The following is a 10780-nucleotide window of genomic DNA, read 5'->3' as shown; positions in this document are numbered from 1 at the left end:
GCCATTCATTATCAACTATCTCTTCCATCAAATGCAGAGCACGCAGCCAGGCTGGGGTGTTTGAATCTCTCCGTAGCTGGAGGGAAAAGAGAGCTTCTGTCTGTGCCTTGTGCTGAGCTGCTGAACTGCAAGATCAATCTTGTGTTAAGCTGCCTAAATAGCTCACAAGCTTGAGGAGAGCTAATGGGAGACTACATGAACATATATTTTTTGTAGCTGTTGTCTTCAAAGCTACCAGTGGTGAGCTGAGAAGTGGTTTTAATGATCCACGCAGCTGAGCTTTAGCCTTGACAGCTGTTCAGACATGTATTTCTCAGCAGCGGTAAGTGGGTAACAGACCAATGCGGCCAATTTACTTCTCTGCTGCTAACATCTACAACAGGGGAGTCAAACTCATTTTCACCGGGGGACACAGCAGCCTCGCAGTTGCCTTCAAAAGGGTGAATGTAATTTTAGGACTGTATACAAGTTGACAGAAAGAGATTCTTTCTCTGAGTTTTCAGTGGGATTTAAGGCAGGGGAAGGAGTAAGGGCTGTACCTCCCTTGCAGAGCTGCTGGTTGTGTGCAGGCTGCAGGGAGGTCTGTCGCTTGGTGCACAGAGAAATACTTCCAGGATTTCCAGCTGCAGTTTAAAGCAACAGGAGTGAGACCAGGCTTGCACTGAGGAAACACTCAGGGAGCTATAAACATTTAATCCCTTGTTCCTCGGGGCTATGGCAGAGCCTTGGTCCCTAAATGTGCAAGGCAAGAAATAAAACAGGCCCGGACTGAAGCTCCGACTCCTGCGGACTCAGGATCAGATGCTCACACATCTTCTGCAGGGAAGGACACACTGTGCTTTTCTTCAGGCAGACACTTTTAAAATGACCTTGTGAAAGTTTCTGCACAAAACCTCTCTGTTTTCATGTGGAGAGACCAACGTCACTCCGGTTTTCAAAGCATTAGCCAGGAGTGTAGGAGGGAGGAGAGCTAAAAAAGTCTTCCTTTGGTCTGTCCTGTAGATTTTGGCAAGGGACTCATACCAAATCCAGCAGGGTTGTTAAGCAGAGTCAAAAAGAGCATTTTTATTCATTTACTCATTTTATAGGAGGAATGTTTGACTTCCATTAACAGCCCTTGAAGAATCCACGGTATTCCCAGTGGTGCTTTTTCCTTCCTGGGATTTAATTTTGCATAGAGATCTGGGCAGACATTTTGACTAGCCAGAAGAAAAACAGAAGCCTTGACAGTGGGTGGAGGTAGAAGATGGATGATGGTAGGCAAGATGTTTGAACTGAAAATGGCTATAAGAGAGATCAACATGAAATAATGGTTGCAAAGGAGAAATTTTGCTACCAACAAAATTCCAGGCAAGATGTAATTTATGAGCAGCAAAGACAGCATTGAAGCCATGAATTCCCATTGATGTTAAACTGTTTCATTTCAGAGGTTTAGCACTGTGCTCTCACCACAGACAAATTTGTAAATGTGGGAGGAATTTTATGTATTTAAAGACTTTTCCTGGAGAAATGAAGCGAGCCGTAGAAATCTGCGGCATCTACATAGAAAGTAGATAGGCTAGGACCAATATCTGAGTTTGGTTATCAGGGCAGAATGCTCGCTGCTTTCAGTAGAAACTGCATGTTCATATCAGCGTCACTGTTTCGGTTACTCCTTGCATTATGTGTCAGTACTTTGTGCTATCGGATCCAGCATGATGTATTTTCCTCAAACACTATCCATCTTGGTCTGGGGACAACAGGAAGGGGAGGCTATTTGCTGCCTGACTCAAACAGTGAGCATGCTTTGCAGCCACTGTGAAGCTTCACAGAAGTCGTATTTCCCAGCAATTACCTCAAAAAGGCTCAGTTAAACTGGAGCTGCATGCATTATGCTGCAATTTCAATTTGCTTTTCTTCTTAACAGGCATTACTCACATATAGATGTCTTTGCAGCAGATTCCTGGGGAATAAATTAGTTTATGATTCACTTGTTAAAATGGAGAAGATGTTGGAGAGGTGAGAATGTTTAAGGTACTATCTTAATTCCCATTGATTCTCATGCTAATCCAGATAACATTTCTCATTGCTCCTGAAATTTCCTGAGATCCTTCTCTACCACTATTCCCTCTTTCTCTATCTTTAGAAACCCTCTGTTCTGTTTTAAGCAGGCAGGCTTACATTCAAAAGAGATGGGGGAGAAGCATGAGAAATTCAGTCATTTGTTAAAATACAAAAGCAAAAGGAAAACAGAGTTAAATTCATGAACTGTTCTTTATCAGGGTCACTCTCAGCATGTTCACAAATTGGAGCTGATCAGCTTTCTGAGGAAGGGAATGTCTCATACAAGGTCAGCATTTAGAGTTACAGCTCAGCAATGACAAGAAGAGTAGCTGGATACAAGCATTTGAGCTTTCTGTTGAAGCAATATAAAGAGAGAAGAACAACAAATGAACCTGTGATGCTAAAACCAAGAAAGACCTTGTGGTTTTCATTCTGCTCAGTCATACCTCTTTTATTTGAATATGCATTGTTCAAGCTTTCAGGAAAGCTTTGATTTCTCAAGGATTAAACTTCAAGAGAGAGTTTTTAAATGTGTTTGGGCACTTTATACTTTTTCAGTCTTGACCTTTATACTCCGGCCTTTAAGATTGTTCTCTATAACCATGCAAACACAAACTTCTATTTTAATAGGACTTTCACACTCCATTATTTATTGACCAGATGCTGATGGTTTAAAACAACCTTGGTGCTAAGAATTTTGTGTTATAATGATTTTGGCTAGCAGTATTGCAAGTCTTGTGTTTTGTCATGTTTATCCCTGCATTTAGCATCCTCAACATACTTCTTCCCTGAGCAGCATCTTTACTTCTGTCCTCCAGATGAACAATGCTATTTCACATGGAGGAGCAAAGTGACACACAGGTGACCCTCTACCTGCCCAGCGACCTTCTGTTGATGAACTGCAGGTGATGCTCATGGATGAAGCTGGGTGTCCATCTCTTAAGCTGATGTCAGTCATGGTTGTTGCAGTCACTCTCTCACTCTGCTTTCATAAATGTGTTCCTCCCTTGTGCTAATGCTGGAGCTTGTCTGATCATGAGCCACCTAAGCAGGGCGGGTGGAAACAGAGGAAAAGCATGTGGCTGTCAGACAAGGCAGCTATCAGAGCCAACTTGCTTCCCTGTGGCAAGCACCAGCACCTGCCCAAGGGAGGGACTGGGACTGGGACCAGGACCGGGACCAGGACCCCCGAGCAGAGAAGTGCTCTGGTCTGCGCTGCATACGCCAGGAGGCATAAACCACTCAGAGGCTGTTCCACTTTTGCTGTAGGCTGACCAAAAGATAGGAGGATACCAAAAAGGGTATCCAAGTCTATTAGGAAAGTGCTCCTAAAGAGGTTTTTTTGAGTTAATTTTCAGGTGGGTTGTTCCCCTGGTTTGGCTTCACTTAGGACAAAGGAGTTCCCCTCCTCCTACAGGAATGGCAGGCAGGACTGCCACCTACCCTCTTCCAAGAGAAGCCTCCATTTAGGGCAGTTCAAAACAACCATGGGATTGCTTTAACCTAATTCAGAAGAATATTTTAGAGGAGAGCAGCATTTAAATGGCAGGGAGCATGCAGCTGGCCTGCCAGTGCATCTGTGCTTGGAGCCAGACTTGAAATCCCACTTCTGCAGACAGATTCCTGCTCCCTCCCTTATCTTCCTGAGAGCAGCTTCTCATTCTGCTGCCAGAAGGTCTGGTTTCTCGGCTGCTGGTGGGCTCGGTTTTTCCCAGTGCTCTTCTCTGACCTGCTCTCCCAGCAGCAGCCGGCTCTGGCTCTGCCCCAGGCTGTGAGCAGACAGGAGCAGCGCAGGCTGCTGCTGGGGGAAGGCAGTGGAATGAAGGGAGAAGGAGCTCGGTGCAGAAAGCATTCTCCTTTGCCAGCAGACAAGGCCAGCGGACAAGGCAACGGTGCTGGAAACACAATACTCCACACAGGGGACAAGAGTCACAACCTCCTTCCCCTACTCAGGAAAAGAAAGGAGGAGTGGGAATGCATCTGCGTCCTGTGCATCCTACCTGGGAACACGTTTATTACTCGCTAGGCTGCATGTGCAGCAAACGGGCTGTTGTCACACTCCTCTCCATTCCCACAGAGCTTGCCTTCTGCTACTGACCTGTCTCCCTACCTGTGGTTCCTGCTTCAGAAAATCCCACCAACCACCACTACCTGCTCACCGCTAAGTGATGGTTTAGTCTTGTGGCTTAAGACCAAAGGCAGTCCGTGCACTTCAATATTTCTGTTTTGAGACCTACCATAGAGGCGAGCGGGATGCTCGTCCCCTGCCCTGCCTTGTCAGCCCTGCTCAGCTCACCTGGTGCATTTCCCTCAGGGGTGAAACTAAGGAAATGTCATGAAAACTTGCAGCTGGTCCATGTGGACTGAAGAGAGATGCTAGGACACAAAGTATTAGACTTAGAGGAGTAATTATTTTATTCATGCACATGAAGTGTCCTAGCCAAATCTGAGCACTCCAACTGTGGTTTCATGCAGAGTTCTCATACCCTTCAAACACTCAGATCCAATATGATTTGACTAATCACCAGCACCCACACTACTGATTACTAATCATGGTAAAACTTTGCAAAGCAATCCTATTCTTGCTGGTCTATTGATCCAGATGTCCCTGGAGTCAGCCTTGCCAGAGTTACTTATCTGTAATGCCAGATGATGCTGAGAGGGTTTCAAAGACATGTCAGAGGAGTTGGAATGCTGGCATTACCTTGGCTGTCCAGGGGTGTCCTTTATCTTTCATGGACACCTCTAACCTTTCAAGAAGCAAATTTATTACTCCTATGGCCAGATTGTCCTTTAGATTGTTTTACTTAAGCATAAAGCAGCCTTCAGTAAAATTCCACTACCTCACACACACAGAATCACAGAATAGTTGGGGTTGAAAAGGACCTCTGGAGATCACCTAGTCCAACCCACCTGCTAAAGCAGGTTCATCTAGAGCAGATTGCACAGGAATGTGTCCAGGCGGGTTTTGAATGTCTCCTGAGAAGGAGACTCCACAACCTCTCTGGGCAGCCTGTTCCAGGGCTCTGGCACCCTCCAAGTAAAGAAGTTTATCCTCATGTTCAGATGGAACCTCCTGTGCTTCAGTCTGTGTTCATTACCCCTCATCCTGCCATTGGGCAACACTGAAAAGAGTTTGGTTGCACCCTCTTGACACCCACACTTATACATCACAATGTATAATGTGAGCTAACGAGTATATTAACAAGTTAATACACTTCTATACTATAAAGACGGGTTGATATAATAGTAGGGAGGGGAGTTTTCATAAGAGATTTCTCCTGTTACACCCGGCTTTGGAGGGCAGCGTGGGTCTGGCTGGGTGCACAAGTGACACGCACACCCGTGACACACTGCACGGCAAGGACCGCGGCTGTGAAGGCGCCAGCCCCGCACCCGTACCCGGACCCACGCCCAGTGGGGCCGCCGGGGCGGGGAGCATCCCGTGGGCCGGCCGCAGGCGGGCACCCCCGGCGGCCCGGGACAGGGCAGGGGCATCCCGGCCCCTCCCCGGCCGGCCCCGCTCGGGGCGGGGTCTCCCAAGTTTCGGCGACAGCCGCGGGGTCCGTCCCGCCGGTGGCATGAGCCCTGCGGCGGGACGGGGGGGCGGCAGCGCCGGGCAGGGCGAGCCCCCGCCGCCATGCCCAAGGAGCGGCCGCTCTGGCGGGGTCTGGCCTTCCGCCTCTGCCTGCTCTCGGCCGCGCTCTTCCTCTGCCTCCAGCTGGGCATGAGGCGATCCTGGTGCCCGGAAGAGAAGCCCCGGGCGGCAGTGGCGGCGGGGCGGGTGCCCCCCCCGGCCCGCGGCACGGAGCAGCAGGCGGGCGGGGTGGCGGCGGCGGGCAGGCGGCGGGTCACCTACGTGCGGAGCGGCCGGCGGGGGAGCGCCGTGCCCGGCTGCTGCCCGCTGCAGCCCCCGGCCGGCCGCCGCAGGAAGGTAAGGCGGGCGGGGGGAAGCGCCCGCCGTGTCGCGACAGGAGCACCGCTGCGTCGCGATAGAGGGGGCGCCGCCTCTCCCCGAGGAGGAGCTGAGGGTGACCGTGCCCTTGGGAACGCCTCGGTCTCAGCGGCTGCCGGTGGGCATCTGTCTGTCCGTGGGAGTCCCAACTCACAGATGTGGCTTCTTCCCATGGTTGAGATGCTGCTGGCACCCTAAAAGGGGTGACTGGCGGGTGTTGGTGAGGTTTGTCGGCAGGTGGTGGCGGCTTCCTAGCACGATGTCTCGTGATCAGGGATTTTTGAGCAATGCCACTAAGCTGCAGTAAAGGTGGGTACCTCAGTGTGGAAAGATGACCATGGCTTGGAGTCACCGAGGTTGTTCAGTACGCTGAAGCAGCCCTAACAGGAGCAAGCTTGGGAAAGTCCTTGGTCCTTTATGTTCTTGCCATCTGAGTACTGCTTCATTTGGCAATCAATAAATGGTTCTAAGATGTGGTCTGCATGAGCATTTATGAGTTAGCTAATGAGCTGATAAATGGACCTGTAATTAGGTTCAGCCATGGTAATGAAGGTAAAGCCTGGAGACCTGAGGAGCACAATTAGCATCTGGAATTCAATGAGAGTGAGGAGTGCCAGTGCTAACCTCTTCCCCCAGTTAGTTGTGTGTGTGACCAGGAGTAGAGTGCTGCCTTCTTCAAGTGGCTCTATGTTGTCTTTGGTTTTGGTAGATGCCAGTCTCTCAGGAATCACTTCAAATGTGTTTTCTATTGAGTTTTCTTTGCAGTCTCTCAAGGGGAGAAGAGCCAGCTTTCAAAGGCTGGGAAAGTAGTTTCTCACCTGTTTTGAGGCCCTGCTTTTAGCATGCAGTACTAATGGTCTGTATGGAAACATGCAGATACTTAAAGAAGCTGGAGTGATCACAAAGAGGAGCAAATAGGGTTTTATTAAAGATGGGGCCACCTTCCTGGTCAAAGTAGATATTTCTGATGTTTGCCTTGACAAGAATAAAACCAGAGTTATCCGTGGAATGGTTGAACTTTCTCCTGTCCTTAAACTGAAGTTTTGTCTGGGTTTGCTCATCTGGGAACTGGGTACCAAGAACAGCTGGCACCTTGTCATGTCCATTGGAATGATTCACACTGTGGACATGCAGGTGGTATAGAAGGAATTAGCTCACATCAGAGTGGTCTTTGGACTTTCTTGTGTGGCCACTTTTAGCCCAGCTGCTTTCTTGCAGATAATCACTCTGTGATCGGGCAACCATCTCAGATCAGGTGGAAGAAAAGAGTGCTGAAATGTCATAGTAATTTATTTCTTATTTAAAGATGAGGTGGACAGTGAGCTCATGTATAGTTTGAATTTTAGTTTCTGCTGTTTCACCTCATCTTCCCTGGGGAGCTGTGATGGAAAAGTAAAACTGCTGGTTTCTGCCCCTGGTTTCCTGAAAGGCTTAGAAAGAGAAATGAGATAATCGCTTACTTCCTTCCCCACTGTGGCCATGATGAGGACAACAGTGTCACATATTTCTTCACCTTAATGACTGTGTGGCATCCTGATGTGCTGTGATGTTGATGCCATGTAGAGGCACCTAGATCTTGCAGTGTCAGTTTTTGTGATTTTTGTTGTCAATGTCATATTACTTGGTATTCTCCCAAAGCCCAAATTCTGAGAGGTTGAAATTATGGAAGAATTTTAGCATTTGTGGGAGGAAAATAAATTGTAATTATGTGGGTTCAGATAGTTTCTTGAAAACAAGTGCTAAGCATGGCATCATACTGGGCAACTGGCAGCATCTTGCAATGTTGCAGAGCTCAAGGCTCTGGGAAGCACCTGGTAGGTTTTGGTGCATCTCCAGGTGAAGTGTGTGAAGCATCACTGTTGTGGTTTGTGGTGTTTGGCATATTATTGCTGAGGTCTCATTTGAATCCCACTAATTAAGTCAAGTGAAAAATATTAGTAAATACAATGTAGGGTGGAGTTACCAGGTTGTGTTTGAGACTGTGAAGTGTCTTTTGTGTTCAGCTATTTGACTTGAGCATATATATTGCATATTGCTTCGGGCTAAGAGAAACTACTCCTTAAAGTGAAGATAAGACAGTGGGAGTGAAATTCTGGGAATTACTGGTTTTGGAATAGAGTTGTTAAATAGAAATGGCGGGGAGGGGGAAGTCATGAGACAATAAAGTAGAAATGGTCTCAGTGGTGACATTTTTTGTTGTGGAAGTAGAGATTATGCATGATAGCTAAAAAAAAAAAGGGGTGTGTTGGTGGTGTGTTTTTTTTCCCCATCAAGAAACATTGTCTTTCACTTCGGACTGTTTTAAGACAAGATGAGGGTTCTTATCAGAAAAGACTGCTTAAATTGGTAGGCCATGGCTTCTGCCAGCAGCTCTGGAGAGAGACAGCAGCGGGGACCCACTGCCAGGGCAGTGTGCTGCTGTGTGTGTAGGTACTGCTGGGGGGAGAGGGATGGGCTGCCAGCTGGGCCAGGTTGGGTTTGCCTTTTGCTGTGGGTTTTATATTTTTTTTTGTCTTTTATCTGTCCATAAACCATTGTCAATGTGTTTTTAAAGCCTGCAGAGGCTTTCAGGTGTGCTGGTGTTTTGTTGTTGTTTTTTGTTTTGCTTTTTAATAGTTTGTTTTTCCTGGTGCTGGTTGTGGTGGTAGATGATGTTGCAATATGTGAGCCAGCAGAATGGCAGTAATGAAAAATCAGCTCAGCCGAACTTAACTCTGTTTTTCTAGTGTCGCTTTGTTATAACTCTTCTCACGCTTACATCACTGGATTAATGCAGAAAGCTGATTAACAGAGTATTTCCATAGGTCTAGTTGAATATCCTGTATTGTGGCCATATTAAAAAAAAAAAAATGGCAAAAACATGCAGGGAAATTATTTTATGCCTACTTCAAATCACTATAAAGATTCCTGAAGCAGAGTTGTGTTCTTTATTTCCCAAACACAACTGCAGTCAAACAACCAGCAGCACCAAAAAGGGAAAAAAGAGGTGCAGACAGGATGGGAAAGACGGACACTCACCCAGAAATGGCCACTGTCCTCGCTTGTCCTGACCGTGGGTAAATCTCTGTCAGCGGAGGGAGTGACTGTGCGGCAGATGGGAAGGTTTGACCACTGAGGTTACGAGTGTCTGTTTGTGCTTTAAGATGCGTGCATAAAACATTGCTAAGCGAAATCAGCGGGGAATAAAGTAATTTAGCTCTGGGAGCTGTTGGAGCTCCCTGTTCTGGTGCATTTGGGAGCTGTGTTGCTCCCAGTGGAGCCTACCAAAGAGCAGACGCTGCTGCTCTTGCTGACAAATAATTAACAAAATTTGGCATCAAGAGCATATGATGGTCATCTGAAGAATGGAGTGAGTTGTATGTTGTGCTGCAAATCTAAAGCAAATGGATTTTGTGTGTAATCCCATTTGTATTTTGGTAGGAGTGCTTGAAACTGTGTTGTTGCTGATAAAATACCCAACTATGTTTATAATCAGTGATTCTAAGCTCTGGCTGTGTTAAGCACTGGCCTGGTAACATATGGAGCAGATAAAAACTCCAGCTACATGGGAACATAAAAACTTTGCCATGTGTGCTTGTGGTAGGTATTAGTGAGATCTGCATCCACATAGCACAGCAGCCACCTGAGGTGAGTTTTATAATAAAATGTTATTGCAGGGTGTGATGATTTAAAAAAAAAAAAAAAAGTTGCATTTGGCATTTGATATAACAGCAAATTCTTATCACAGTGATCTCAATGACAAGGTTATGTTGGCTCTTGTGCTCTGAAATGGGGAGGAGCCCTCCATGAGTCTGGTTAAGAAAAGCTGGATTCCTTTGCCTTCTGGGCAGATTTATTTCCATGGAGGAGGAAGAGGGGAAAAAAAGTTCTATGTGGTTATGCATGAAAGAAAAAAGGCCAGTGTTAGTCAGGGCAGGTGTTCCTGCAGTTCTCCTTGCTGATGCAGCAGGCACTGTGACTATGTCTCTCAAAAACTGAGGTTCGAGGTCTTCTTTCTGTGTGCATGTAGCTGGGCAGTGCAGGACTCCTGGGAGTCAGGCTTGGCAAAATGCTGGAGGCTGCTCAGCTTCAGCTACAGGTGTGTCTGCACAAAGTGTGCCTGCTGGAAGGCAAGCATGTTGCTAAACTTAGTGTAAGAATTGTAATATCAACGGGAAATTGCCTTGTCTGTTGTTGTGGCTGTCCGAAGGTAGGGAGTGCAGTACGCTGCTGAAGTTAACCAGTTGTCATTTTGGATGCTCTTTCATCTCATATCTACAGATATAAAAATGTTCGCCTGCAGTGATTAAAGCTGAGAGTTAGGTTTTGCTGCCTAGACACATTTGTATTTTGTCTGGGATTAGAACTATTATGAAACATAAAGTACCATTACCTAAAACAAAACAGTCTTGTGATATCATATTTTTATAAACATTATTTACATTTATTTGTATTTTGTTCTTTGTAAATATAGACTAATTGTCTTTTGCTGTTGTTTGTTGGGTTGTTGGTTTTGTTTTCCTTTAAATAGGGACTATATCTGAGAGGCTACTGCTTCTCGGCAGTCATGACTGATAACCGTCTCATCTTTAATGTAACTGAAATCTGCAAATTATTTTGGAGTGATATCTTCAAAGGTATGTGGTATAACGGTTTGACAGTTAATAATATGGCAGGTTCAAAATGACCTCATGCAGTTTAGCGTTACATTATTGCTAAGTTTTTACTTAAATTTTCCATTTGATTTTTTTAAATTTAAAAATGACAAGGCTACTTTGTTTATGTCAGCAATACATAGGGCTT

General features: G+C 46.3%; 1 protein-coding gene across 3 annotated transcripts in view; it reads left to right on the top strand.

Moving 5' to 3' along the window:
* Nucleotides 1–5423: 5423 nt before the first annotated feature.
* Nucleotides 5424–10780, top strand: part of METTL24 (methyltransferase like 24) — a 49823-nt gene continuing 44466 nt past the window's right edge. The window contains exon 1 of one of the 3 annotated variants that reach the window (XM_065056651.1): nt 5424–5977. In XM_065056651.1, coding sequence (XP_064912723.1) covers nt 5684–5977 — 294 coding nt within the window. In that variant the 5' untranslated portion in view covers nt 5424–5683. The other 2 variants (XM_065056650.1, XM_065056652.1) reach the window with 2 other exon arrangements.

Source organism: Columba livia, chromosome 3, assembly GCF_036013475.1.
Source record: "Columba livia isolate bColLiv1 breed racing homer chromosome 3, bColLiv1.pat.W.v2, whole genome shotgun sequence".
Taxonomy (NCBI): Eukaryota; Metazoa; Chordata; class Aves; order Columbiformes; family Columbidae; genus Columba; species Columba livia.
This window is presented reverse-complemented; position numbering and strand designations above follow the sequence as displayed.